Raw genomic sequence first — 15,001 nt, forward strand, 5'->3', positions numbered from 1 at the left:
AGCTGAGACAATTTGTTCGTGCTACTACTCCTCGTAACTTCGTAATTGGGAGGTCACTGCCTCCCCATTTCATCACCTTACACTCAAGATCACCCCATCGGGTGTCATTCGCATGAAAGAGGTTTTTGGGGGCCTCAATCTCCTCACAATTTGGCTATCATAGCCAACAACGTTCATTTTTCCCTCTCAAGGGCCTCAAGGCCCTTCTAACCAGAATCAATCTCCAACGCCTTCCCCTCTCAGGTGGCATAGACATCCAACCAGGTAGCACGGTTCTCACCCTTCTCTCAAGGGCCTTCGTGCGTGTGCCAAACTTCGTCATTCCTTTATATTGCTCGCAAATCTTTCTTACTCTGATACCAATTGTCACGGTTTCAGATTTTAGCAATCGTCTAGAACCATGCGGCACTTGACTTGAACGCCTTTAAGCCAAGTCAGCCTTAAGAATCACCCGATACCCTGTAAACATGAATATCCTGATTAGTCAAGATTATATAAATGGACAGCGAAGCCAACAGGCAGCATTCCATCAGAAGCTTCACAATAGGCACAAAAGGTAAGAACTGAACATAAGAATTCATGAACATGCTACTTATTTTATTCCAGGGGCAAAATAGTAATTATACATTATTATCGATGCAATCATTACAATACTTCTCACCTCCCTTGTAGACAGGGGGGACGGTCTACAAGGAGTGAAGGCACAACTCAGGATCTCCGTAGGCCTAGCCAATTGGGCCCAGCCCCAGCTGGTAGCCAACTAGTCACTCCCCCCTAAAGAGCCTTAGGAACAACTAGGCTTGTGGCAGGATGAGACATCAACACGTCTCATATGACACCCTTCAAAATAAATACATGGAAAGGAATTATAACAAATTGTCTCGGCCCTTATTTTCCTACTAATTTCTACTAATTTATCCCACTGTTGCTTCCTGGGAATTCCAACGTTGAAAAATTATAATTTTGGTCCCTGAAAACTCTATAACCTTGACACACATCCTACCGTGTTTGATCCAGACAAAAATAACATACAAAAGCGATTCTGTACAGTGGGATCGATCATAAAATATTTCTCATCTGATGTGCACCAAGATGAGTAAGAGAATTTATGTTCAATTTTTGCTTTCAATTTGACAATGTGGCACTCCAATACAAATCATCTTACAATATAAACTGCTCCACTTCCTGTATAATTCAATTTCTCACATAAACTCCAAAGGAGGAGAAAGTTTACCATACAACCGTTGAATATACAACACTTTATATTATAATCACAGATCATAATGAATTCTATATAGATTTCATCATAATTAATTATCAATATTTAACCGTTACATATACGACAGTTGTACGTGGAAATGAGATTAAATATCAGATAGCATACATTGTGTTCACTTCTGATTCGGACTCGGATAGATACCAAGAGATGTTCTTAGAATGCTTCTCTTTCTTTCTCACTTTACGTTTCCTTCTCGACTTCATTACATAATAAGTCATAGCACTAAGAACTCCGGCCATTATGACTCCTCCAGTAACAGTAACAAGAATTGCAGCCCATTTGTGATGCCGACCGACCACTATGTAAGATGATGAAATATATGCCACAGTGGTGCAAACAGAGGCCAACCACATTAACTTATTGATCACTTCCACTACCCTCCTTTCTGCTTTTGTCTCCCCTCTTACAATTGTGATTTGTACCACCACAACTGCCAGGGATGTGAAGAGAGCAATAGCATTAAAGATGAAGAAAATCTTAAATGATACACTTCTCACCATCACGGCTGTTCCATCATCGTGGTCACCACCAGGAACTGTGAAAATAGCAGCAAATGCAACTGTTGCAAAGAGCACAGCAACCACTGTGACTGAGTTGGTAGCATTGTTGATTCCTTCTCTATGGAGCCTGCGAAGCTCCTTAGCAATCCCGCTAACATTTCTGTTGGTCTTTCGAGTTTGTTCAAGCTGTGAGTGGACGTCTTTCTTTATCTGTGTTACAGTTTTCCGTAGCTCATCTTTTGGCTGGTTAAGTTCATTTGCTTTGACTGCACCATAACGACTCAAACAATCCTTTATTTCGCTGATTTCTTCAGAGAGAGGGAGACCCTCAGCTATATCAAGAGCTGTTTTGTGGTCCCTTGATAGTGCATTGACATTTGTGTCACGAAGAAGCAACAATTCATTCACTATCTGCAAGATAGAAGTGGCACTTTTGAGCATCCTTGTCACTGGCAACAAAACATATAACCATTAAATGTAAATTTTTGAATTAACTAAAAAGTTGAAGATAGAATAATTATCTCTTCATCAATCTATCAATAGAAAAGGGGGGTTATTAGGAGACTGAGGAAAATAAATGATAAAATAGGTGTTAAGAAATTGTAAAAGTAGTTAATATATTTAGTAGAAATAAGGATAAAATTGCAAAAAAAAACAAGTAATCCTTATTTTTTTCAAAATAATAGATAATTTTGGAAAAAATGACAGATAAAAGTGGACTGAGAAAGTAGTAAAATTGATATCATTCACATGACCAACTAAGAAATTAGTCTCTTTTCTGAATCAACAAATCTGAAACAGGGGCAGCCACATTGTAGGATGCAGACTATTTCCTCAATACCATTGAAGGCAATTAATAATATATGCTTGTTCAGATTACTTTTAAAATGTACTTGATAGCATCTGTGGGGAAGAACATCTTTTGATGAACCCTTTTACATTCCTTTCAACACTTGCACAGTAGGATACATCAATTTTCTTCTATGTACTAGCAACTTATGGTTTAAAACGTATTTATGATTGATGAAAAAGAAAATCATGCATAACTTGTCAAAATTTCACAAGTTTGTCTAATTAATTATCCACTATCTTCAAAACATTTACCAAATGATATCTTAAAATATGATTCAGAATTAAAGATAAAAGGCATGCAGTACAAAAATAATATAGGTAAAATTACTATTTAGTCCCTGTGGTATATAAAAATCCATTAGTTAGTCTCTTAATTTTGAGAAATACATTAAAACATCATGAAAATTAAAAAAAAAATCCATTAATTAGTCCCTTTATTAATTTTAACCGTTGAGTGTTATAAAAAAATTTAAAATACCCTTAATACGAAAGAACTAATTAATAAATATTTTTATAAAACTGGGAGACTAATTAGTAAATTTTATAATTAAAACTAACAAAATGACAAATTAGTATATTTTTTTAAAACCTTTGCGACATTTTAGTGTATTTTTAAAAATCAAAAATTCTTTTTTCATACTATCGAAACTAAATAGTATATTTCCCAATAATATATTCTTCAAAGCCTTTGCATGCATGTGCAGGTGAGTGCAAAGCTGGCATTTCTAATTCAGCTTGAACTATTTGCTAACCACCAGAAAGAGGAAAAGGATACAAAAGGATGGCCAAAAAAGGCACTCATACAAAGTTTAATCATCATCGATAAAAAAAACCTGAATAAAGCAAACCAGAACATAAATTTTCAACCAGACAATAATTATTAACACAGTCAATAACTAAAACTATCTCTATATAATAAATGGATCAGTAAAGTAACAAGTTAATACCTCTACTCGCTTTTTTCTTGTGGCTACGTGTAATGCTGTATTGCCAAACCTGTCTGGTAGCATGACAATGGCTGCATCTGCCTGAAGAAGCAGCTTTACCACTGCACAGCTCACCCCTTTGACAGCCATATGCAATGCAGTCTGCCCTTTTTTGTCAGTCCTACGAGCCAATTGGGGGTCCTTCTCGAGCAATGCTTTTACAATTTCAGCATGCCCTTGGCGAGCTGCCAGATGTAATGCATTTTTTCCATTGGATCTAGCTATCTCTAGCAAACCTGAATCTTTTGACAGCAATTCGTGAACTACTGCCGTATGCCCTCTAGTAGCAGCAGATATAAGAGGAGTTGCATTTGATTGACCAACTGTTTTGCTTAGCAAGGGGTCATGCTTTAATAGTACTTGGACGATGGCTGCATAAAGGTTGTTATTCAACTGAATCAGATCAGTGACCAGCTTTTTTGCAATGTGTTTTCTTGTTTTCAGGAACAAAAATACAAGAAACTCAGAAAAGAAAAGCAATGAGAGGGCCATGGGTGACATTTAGGAGACAAACTGCATTAAACAAAAAAAAAAAAGAAGGGGAAGGCGTATATAAAGTTATAGTAGGAGAATCAATTGCAAAGGCCATATCAATTCATTTCAAGACAAATGTCTATCTGTAGTCTACAGTCTTATCATTTTAATTGATTTGTACACTTCCTGGATTTATACGTATCTCCTAAATAACTGTTATTTTAACAGTGTGCCCTCATGCATTCCTCCGCGATTACAAGTTTTCGACCCTTCTGGATCACAACCAATGACAATAACATATGAATCCCCTAGGGAGTGAATTACAAGCCGTAAGGTAGTGGCACACATACTACCGACTTATCTCATCCAAGAATACAGAACATTATATCCATTGCACCACTAAAAACTGTTGGAAAAATCTAATTGGTCAAAAAACAAATATTACAAGAAGATGCACAATATTTAACGTGTTTTTACTAAATATTATAGTACCAGAATAATATTATATACAAATATTGTAATAACCACTTGAGTAATTTCTATCCAATATTTCTCATAATATTTATGCACCTCTCCTATATAAATATAAATTATTTCTATTTAGTGTTTAAACCACCCGTTAAAGTAAATAACCTTTTAGATTCAAGAGTAAATCTCATCCTCACATACCAGTATTTAAGCCATATTAAGCCATATACCGAAGCAATTAACCCTCTGGTTTCCCTAAAAAGTATACTTCGAGAGTAAATCTCACTCTCACATAAATACATACTCACTATTTTAAGCCAATCCTACTAAAACAAATAACTTTCTAGATACTTTAGAGAAAACATTCAAAAGTAAATTTGACTCTCACGTACACAGCATTTAAACTATCCCACTAAAGCAGATTCTTTTAACTTAGAGATCCTATAGCTCAACTCCCCTTATCTTCGACTCGAGTGAAATTTTCCCTTTGAGGGAGTGATTTCGCCTCCCTTCATGTTCTCAAGAGCTTTCTGCCCTTGCCTTTTATGGGCAAGGACACTAACGCGTTAAATACTTCATTTAACGCTTCATTCAATCTCCACCCAACTGTTGACTTTTGCATTTCTATTGTTAGAATAAATTAATATGCAAATTGGTCTAAATACATTGTCTGCTTACTAATTAAAATTAAGTGTGATAAGAATGTATTAATGTGTAAGTGATAAGTAGGTGTGCTTTGTTATGTGTGTGGCTATTTATGATAAGAGGTTTTAGGATTGATATACATACGTGTGATTCCTAAATAGATTTGTAAGAGATGAGCATCTCAATTCTCTTATAAGAGTGGAGTAGTTTTAATTATTTAGAATTTGTGTTGTAAGTCTCCCTCCTCCTCCATCCTCTTGTATTTTTTTTTTTTATTTCTCTTATTGTTTTTTTTATCAAAGTAAGATTAAAGTCCATCACATTTTTTCAAACAAGTGGTATCAGAGCTTGATAGAGCCGAATTCAAAAGGACAAGAGTTAAGGAAAAAAAGACTCAAAGCAATGTTAGCATCCAGGTCGGCTAGCGTGAAAAGCGATATCCATCAAAGGTATTTTGAGTTAATGGACTTGTTGAAAAGACTATTTTGAAAAATTTAGTAATTTTTTAGGTTAAAGAGTAACCAGTTGAGAAAGTGAATTATTTTGAAAAATTTAGTAATTTTCTAGATTAAAGAGTAATCTGTTGAGAAAGTGAGTGATAAAGTGAGTGATCCTCTTTGATTCAAAAAAAAAAAAGTGAGTGATCCTCTAAATTTAAATAAAAATTCTGTTGAGAAGGTGTGAGTCTTGCTGCACTACACAAGAAGAACATAAGGAAGTCTTTATTTGAGAATAGTGAGGTTCTGAAAAACACTTTCACAAGTGTTTTCAATAGCTTAGTTTTGTGAAGAAATGGACAATGAAATTCTTATAGTTGTGACTATTCCATATAAGTTAATTCTGAAGGAATTACTTGAGAAATTACATTTGTCACCTGTTATGAGTGTGAAAAGAGTGAGGCAGATCATCAATGGATTTTTATTGCGAAAGTCATTTTTAAAGACAAATTTAAAAGACATGTACAAAGTGGATTTAAGACAAAAAAAGATGCTGAAAATGAAACAACCTTAAGAGTTATAAGACATCTAAAATGTTTTTATATTATAATAATTGAATATGTGAGTTAGCGTGAATTATACAATTTAAGAAATAATTTTAAAGATTTGAATCAAATTTATAAAATTCTCATAAAAGCACTCACAAAATAGTAAGTGCATCTGAGTAAATATGAAAGATTTTAGATTCTATTTCTTCAATTTTTAATTTTCATTCCCCGTTAAAAGAAAAATAAAAAGTCTCAGAAAAAATTATAATAAAATCATTATTGAATTAAATGAATTAAGGGGTAAGATGTAGGAATGAAATTTTGAAAAATTGAGTTCTATAAAGAATCAAAGACAATTTAATTCATAAGAAGAATAATATTTGCAAATCCAGCGGAATTTTAGTCTCCCTCTTCTAATTTTTTATATTTTTGCTGTTTTCTTTATTATCTTTCTTATAAAAAATAGACTAAAGTCCATCGCGTTTTTCCAATAACTACGGCTCATCTCTCACCTCTTTTTATTTCAACAAAAACATCACATGCAACTATGGATACCGACAAAAATTATGTAGTCACTCTAGTTGCAACGGTTATGGGCAATTTAAAGCTTTATCTCTCTCTTAGGTTTTATTAGAGAGAAAACTCTCTTGCCCCTCATTGTTTATATCACTTGTCCGTCTAACTCCTGCCTCTTCTATAAGTAGGTCACAGCTATCCTGTCCCTTATTTAGAGTGTAAGTTTATTCCTTTCACACTTGTAACAGGGTTTTGTGGATAAATAAGTTATCTTTTTAGTTTTTCCAGCACATTCGAGATTTATGAAAGGGTAAGTTTTGGCCTTTATCGGTTGCTTTCTAGCACCGTGTTCTTGCTTGCTCCGGGTGGAAAGGAGGTTTTCTTCTCCTGAAATGCTCCTTTTCCTCTAGCTCTTCACTCTCTTTCCCTGTGGTGCCTCAGTTAGCTATCAATTTATTTTCGGCCATGTAAAGGGTTCATGCTTTAAGATCTAATATGGAGAACCTCAAGGCTTTTTGTTGTTCCTTTGGCTGTCATTTAAACTGCCAATGAGCTTTTCTCTTCAGCCCCTTCAATGGCTCGGTTGAACACCTAGCTATGGTCCTTTTTTTTGAGGTTCATGCATGGTTGGAGAGCCTCTGAATCTAGTTGTTTTTTATTATTCAGTGTCATCTTCAATTCCTCGGCAACCATGATATCTCTATGGTGCAGCCTCAGACGGAGTCCAGAGACTTCCAATCTCTGCAAGCTAGAGTTATGGTGGGCTTAGGCCGATTGTATTCTATCCAGGCCTTGGGCCTTGAGTGTAATTGGTTTGGCTTTGGGGTTTATGATTTCTCTTTGTTATCCTTAGCTTATAGGCAAGGATAACAAACAATATGTAGGCAATTTAAAAATGCGTTATGAGTTTAGAAGTTCGAACCCACTCCAGTTCGAGAAATATCACTAAGATCATTGCAATATTTTAATTCTCAGATACCATTATTAAAAACTGTAGATGGAGTTTGAACTAGTTACAGACTAAGTTTAAAATCCGTGGTGTGCATAAATGGTAAAAATTATCACCTTGATGACCTTGGCTTGCAGCAACGTGAAAAGGATCAAACCCGGAGCGATTCTTTAATGAAAGAGCCTCCTTAGTCGTATATGGCAACAGCTCCTTCACAACCTCTAAATGCCCCTTCTCGGCCGCAGTGAACAGCGCTGTTTCTCCCAACTCGTTCACCTCATTAACTACCGCAGACCTTATCTCCGCCACCTTGTCGGAAATACCCATTTAGTAATTAGTTACACAACCCCTTATCTCTGATATTGCAGTGATAAAAATACAACCATGTACAATTAATTTGAGCTGAATAGAACAGTGAATTAACTCACCTCGGCATCAAAATCAGCTCCGCTCAGCGTCCCGATCATCTGGGAGTCAATTTCACCGATCATTTGCTTCACGGCGGCCAAATCCCCACGTTGTGCGGCAAGGTGGAGCTCGGTGTCATTGTGACGGCCAGTTACCTGCTTCACAAACTTCTTTTTATCGAAACGCTTACCGGAATTAGAAAGAACCAGAGACTTGCTAGAATTGGATACAAGCAAAGCCTTCCCGGAATTGGATATCACCAGAGTCGACCTTGGCGTTGACACCGGTGACGGAACCGGAGAAGAAAATGACGTTGAATCTGGCACATATTTAGGGATATATTGAAGAATTTTTGCCATTCCCTTCTCCAGATCCCTTCCATCTCCTTCGCATGAACAATCAAAAAAAGTTTTAGAGCCAATTAAACGTGATTAATACGTTAGATCGTACTACTCTGTTTGGTTGCCTAGAAAAGAGTAATTATAAATCACGACAAGAAAACAAAATTACTATTTCATTACGATTCTAACAAACCAAACATTCTACAACATTCACAACGCATGTAAAAAGAAAAAGAAAACAGCATGAACAATTCATCAATGTTAACATCATAGTTTCGGGTTTCCGGGAAACCAAGCAGATCGTTTCAAAGCAGAAGAAAAAGAGAGCACCTTCTTCGATTCCGGGAGCCATGTTGAAATGTTAAAACGATCTCTATCAAGTCATTCTAATGGATTTTTTAGGAAAGAATTACAGGGGAATGTAGGTTTGAAGAAGAGAGAGAAAGAGAGAGGAGTGGACTGGAAGGGTAGAAAGTTGAAAGGCGAAGGAGCAGAGAAAGAGAGGAGGGAAAACAGAGGGAGTGGTTCGTTTTGTGGAAAATGAGGGAAAGCTTTGTCCTGTTAACGCCGCCGGACCTACCGGGGCTACCGGATCCAGCAGCAGTTCCTTACGAAGCTGCTTTTCAGTTTCATTAAATTTTTATAATGTTTTCTGCAAGAAGGGCTCACTACTTTTTAAATAGTCAATTCAATCCTTTAAATATTTTTAAAATAATCCTTAACAAACAATTTATATTTTTATAATTTGCTAATTTCGAAATGACGATTTGTACTTTATCGTGGTCTTTTTCTAGGTATCAAACTCACTGAGTTGGACTACAACTTCATCATAATATATATATTCATATATGTATATGAATTTAATATTATTTTTTTACTCGCAAAAGACGTATTTCATAGTATAAAATTAAGAAAAATTTACACAAGATAAAATTAAAAAAAAATTCAAAACAATATACGACTCAAAGAGTCTATTTATCTATCCCAACTCAAATTATAATAGAAACATCTAGAAAAATTAGACATTACTAGATCTAGAAAACTAGATCTAGAAAAATTAGACATTACTAGACATCACCAAGCATCTCAATACCACTACTACCATCATCATCAGTAGGATTCAACATATGCATAAAGGCACTACAAACAGAAGGTGAATAGATGAAAATATTTATCCAAACATCAACAAAACAACAACGAGAGGAGAATTGGGCCAAACCCACCAGCACATCTCTGAAAGTCTATGGAAAGCCGAATGTTGACAGATTAGGCAAGCAAACCCTAGAGCCTTCACTTCTATCACTCACATTCAAGGTTTCTTATCGAGCTAAACCACTGACCCATCTAAAAAAGCCTCAGACTATAAGCAAAAGAAACCGTTTATCGGATAGCTACAACCCTGTATCCAAAACCATCCATAAAAGTAATAATAAAAAAAAAACACTAGCTAACATATGGGCAAAGATACCAACGCCAGCCTATAAAACCATAACCAAAAATTACCAAATAAACCAGCCCGATAAGCTGTGTTCACTAAAACTAACGACCATCTCCTTGTACAATGAGAAACTCGCATCATAGACAATCTGAATCGTTTACCTTTCAGTCTCTCTTTTCTCTCTGTTTTCACTAAATTTTTCTAATAGATATAAATATGAACCATATAAATTCATCTTTTTCTACTAGTAAATATCATTAAACATTAAAATAGTAGTTTTTTTACATCAATGTTAGGGTCCAACCGTTTTCTTAATGAAAATGTATCTTTGCTGTTAGGAACCTTTAGTTTAACTACCTTTCCCTTCTTCTGCTTATGCTTCATTCTATCCTTTTCTTTTTTTTTTTGTCATTCTTTTGTTAACACCCTGAACAAAGAACCTTACCTACCCCCCTAGTGGCAATGACCAAACTTTAGAACTTAAAGCTGATAATAAGCAAGATCATAAATTACAATAACTTACTCTGGTATTGGGAAATTAAATCACAGCAAAATTCTTCATGCAACAACTATTAAAAATGTCCTAGGTAGAGCGTGGTATCTTAAAGAGTGTCTCATAGTATTCTCAAAAGGAAACAAAGTCTTTATTTTTCTATTCACTCATAAAAGTGATGTTACAGTTATGTGGAGTGGCAATTCAAGTTTACAGATTATATTAATGTTGATACAAATTTGACACATCACAATTAAGAGTTGAAAGGAATACAATCAATTAATGAATCATGTTGAAAATATAAATACTAATACGATCTTCTATTAATATATGTTAAATAATATAATACGATTAATTTAAATCGTATTAAATTAACACAATATAATACAACCTATCTAATAAGATTTGACATAAATAAACTGATTTAACATTATTGGATATAATTTAATAATATAAAAATATAAAATTTAATTATTTAATGTTAGAAAGTGATTTTGCAATATTTAACTAATTAATTTTTTTTTTGAAAAATTACAAAATGATATAATGTTTTACTTGTTATACAAATATATACAATAAATAAATTTTAATAAGAAAAAAAGAAAATCACCTTTAATGAAATAATAGATATCTACTTGGCAGGTCAAAATAAGCTAATAGATCACAAGTCAACACGTTACACGAATTATAAATCGCATCATAAACATATCAAATCGGGTTAGTAGATCAACACATGATATGACACAATTACTAGCCTGTTATAAATGAGTTGACATAATTTTAAAATAATTACGAATAAGTCGAACCTAGCCCTTTATTTTTAATGCATTTTGTGTTGTATTCATATAAAAAATTTTCATCCTACTTTTGTGCTTCAAAATAGCCCTTGCTCTATTAATAATAACCATATTGTCATTCGAAATTGGCCATAAGACCTTTTCTTTAATGAACTTCCATTTATGAGTCTCCTTTTGGGGTGCAATCGGGTCTTTCTTTAAACAAAATGACATACCAAAATGTAAAAATCATAGGAAATTTCTTAGGTGGTTTTCTAGAGGTTAATAATAAAGGTATCAATCAATAAGAGATCATATATATGCTTTGAATAAGAGCAGTGATGCATATTGAGAAATCTTTCATTGCAGGTTTCATAGCCAAAAGAGTACTGATGAATTGGAGGGATGGTTCAATTTAATTAAAAATGAATGTCTTCCTAGCATTTGCTTTAATTGCAGTACCATGGGTCATGTTTGCAGTTCTTGCCCTCATTTGCAATTTCATACAAATTTAGGAATTGGCCAAAGATAAACTTACGGACCTTAGATGAAAGCTTCTTCTTCTATAGGGAAAATGCATTCAACCCATAATCATACTACACTATCAACAGCTCAAAGTGTCTTTCAAAAGCACTTAAATCTCTAATTGCTGCAAATTTCTCTCTATTAATAAGATTTTTTTAGGGGTGAGCATTAAACGGTTAAAACAAAAAAGAGAATCAAATCAAATCGATTTTTTAATTTGATTCGGTTTTTTAGTTTATCAGTTCAATTTCTGTAATATCCGACTAAACTCTAATGTCGGAATTCCAACTTTCCAATTGAATCTCCATTAGAATCTAGAATCTCAGAACTGAAAATTTAGAAAGGTAAAATGAGTTTTTATAAAATGAATTTTAAGTATTTTAAAATGTGTTTAAAAAAATATTTTAAAAAGTTTTAATGTTTAACCGTTGAACCTGACTTTTTCAGCCCATCAATAAAAGGCTTCCAACCCTAAATGGAAGAGAGGTCTCTCTCCATTTTAAAATGTATTTAAAAAATTATTTTAGAAGGTTTTATGGTTCGGCCATTGAACCTGACTTTTTCAGCCCACCTGTAAAAGGCTTCCAACCCTAAATGGAGAGAGGTTTCTCTCCATTTTAGGCAGAGGTGAGTTATAGCTACTATTTTCAAGTTCTTTTAATTCTCTAAGCAAATTTCTTCTCTCCATAAATATTTTTTCTTGAAGATTGGATAGTTTTAAAATCATTTCCCTTGTTTGAAGAACCTCAAGATCACCTAAGAAATCATTGTAAGAGGTACTCTTTTACCGTCCCTGCTTTTCTTATGAGTTATAGGAAGGATTTCTAGTGTAATGGCCTTCTTGCACGTGGGTTTAAGATGTATTCCCTCAATGTTAAGAGTTAGTTTCTTCTCATCTTATTTTGGGCATTGATGTCGGTTGAATCTTGATAAAAGTGAGATGCATATTAATGTTTTCTATTGTTTTAGTCGTTTTAAACTCCCTGTGATAGTATGGTTTGGTTTTTAGCCTTTTCATGTGAGTTTGGTTGCATTTTCAAGGCTGTTGATAGAGACAGAATCGGGTTCTGTATTGCAGAAGAACCCAGATTCGACTGCCGAACCTGCCTGTCAAGACAGCCCTTTAGGCCACCTAACCTACCTCCAAAAGTTCAACTTTTAGATTTGTAAAGGGACTTTAGGCCATCAAACCTACCGCTGAAAGTCCCTTGTCTAGCTATTTTCAGCTCATTTTCTACATATTTTCTTATATGCTTTTAAGGGTTTTTTTGAAATAGTTTTAAAAGTTATAAAAGTTATGTTTGGTCCCTCATTTAAATCCATCTGTGTAGGATCAAACTTGAGAGACCGTAGCAACCGGCAATGAGATAACTATTTCAGAGCTAGGCTTGCATCAGCCAGAGGTGAGTATAACTAAACTAAACTATTATTTTAAAGGAAATCAAATATTTTAAACATATTTATGCATCACGAATGCCATGTGTATATGATTAAGTTGTTTTGCATTAAAATTCACGAATATGATGCATTGTATAATTAATTGTTATTATAGATGGATGTTGAGTGACCCACTAGCCCTCGAGCACAACCTTACTTCTTTCTAAACTTCAACAATCAAAAGAACCCCTCCATTATCGCTAAATCATTTCCACATTAAAAAAAAACAGCTTTGTTAGTGATTCATAAACCTATTATATAATTATCCAAATTACCCCAAATTGTAATCTTATTCAAAAAGGAAAAAATAAGATAATTGAGGGAACCAATTTTTGTCTCACTTGATGCTCCATTGAGCCTCCTTTACCTATTAGTATAAATTCTGAAAGGGTGCCCTCCAATGACTTCTTACCTTTCTTATTCAACCAATATCTGCAAATGATTAGGAGATAGAAGTTAGAATTTTTGTAACAACCTAGCTAAAAATGGTTTAAATAACTTTTTGGACTTATCTCATATCCTAAGCCATTTAGGATTTAAAAATCAGCCTAGAGACACAATGCATATGATCACTAAAAACAATTAGAAGGGGTTGTTGCGGTTACTCATACTGAGCCTACTCTAGTTCATAATAATACTACAATGCACATTACTAAAAGAGTTAGGCACAATCATATTGATAGAGTTAGTATGGAGCAAACTTTAAGCCTAGGTTAAGAGGATAAACAAAGGTTGACTTTTTGTGTTAAGCTTCTAATCTTCGATGAGCCAAATACCCTAAAGTTTGCAATGTTCAGAGTAGTAGATGGTACCAACGGAAGAATGCTTTTCTTGCCATATACTTGAAGCTTTTAATTTAGTGTTATTTTTCAAGTCCTGAGAATTTGATTCCTCTAGAACAATTAGTCGAATTAGCAACTATTTTTGTCAATAAAGCTCAAGGTGACGAGGATTATAACACCTTCTCTTCATATGATATTGATGAAAATGTAAGAAAGATTAGAACTGGAAGTGACAAGCTCATGTAAAATCCAATGTCATAATTAGAAAACTTCCCTCTAAAGTAGTTAAAGATTATGTTCTAAACAATGGTTTATTTATCCCTTTTGATGGTAAAAACAGAAAGGGGGATTAAGAGAAAAATGCTAACAAAATTATGTTCTAGATCTTAGATTAAAATTATTTTTGTGTTGCAGATCTTTTATTGATGAAAATAAATGTGTGAGGATTTGGGAGAGGAGAGCATAAATAGAAAGGAAAGTACCTAACGGAAAATTCTTAAACTTTGTCCATGTGTTTTAAGTGTTAATAGATGCATTTATTAGATTAAGTTGAAAGAACAAAGCTTAAAATTGATGGAGTAAGCAATGCTAGAATTTACATGCGGTGAAATGATTGACATGGGTTCAACTCATATAATTTGTGAAAAGAAGGATCAAAAGGAATAAGAATTTATACGAGGTAGTACAATTTACACTAATCTATCCCGTGTGATAAGGTTAGTCCTATGCACTTCAATTTTGAGAAGTTAAGGTGCATATAAAATTACATATAACTACTGGGATTTATAAGTGTTCACCCCATGCAAAAAGTATAGCACCATATAATTTATTTAGGAAAAGATTTACTATTTAGTCATTTATATAGTGTGATTAAAAATATATGAGGACACTCCTGCGATGGCTATGATCCCCTATAAAAAAGAAGAAGAGAATTAGAAGTTTACATGGGATGTATCAAAATGCACATGGCAACCCAATGTAAAGTTTGCAAATAAAAACAAATGTGCAGAGTCGTTTATAAGGGTTGACAAAACATACATGGGTTGACCATATGTATTTCATATAATCTCGCATATTTATGGTTGGTATACAAATACCACTTTCTCACTCTCCGCGGCCCTAACCCATGCAGCCATTGTCACCAGCC

At 34.1% G+C, this 15,001-nt stretch overlaps 1 protein-coding gene across 1 annotated transcript; it reads right to left on the reverse strand.

The window, feature by feature from the left end:
- Positions 1-729: 729 nt before the first annotated feature.
- On the reverse strand, positions 730-9,035 carry LOC110622275 (ankyrin repeat-containing protein ITN1). Its single transcript, XM_021766738.2, has 5 exons — positions 8,734-9,035; positions 8,083-8,447; positions 7,771-7,963; positions 3,579-3,988; positions 730-2,190 (listed from the first exon to the last, which is right to left on the reverse strand). The coding sequence occupies exons 1-5, from the start codon at positions 8,753-8,755 to the stop codon at positions 1,372-1,374; spliced, it is 1,809 nt and encodes a 602-aa protein (XP_021622430.1). The 5' UTR covers positions 8,756-9,035; the 3' UTR covers positions 730-1,371.
- Positions 9,036-15,001: the final 5,966 nt, after the last annotated feature.

Source organism: Manihot esculenta, chromosome 9, assembly GCF_001659605.2.
Source record: "Manihot esculenta cultivar AM560-2 chromosome 9, M.esculenta_v8, whole genome shotgun sequence".
In the NCBI taxonomy this organism is placed as follows: domain Eukaryota; kingdom Viridiplantae; phylum Streptophyta; class Magnoliopsida; order Malpighiales; family Euphorbiaceae; genus Manihot; species Manihot esculenta.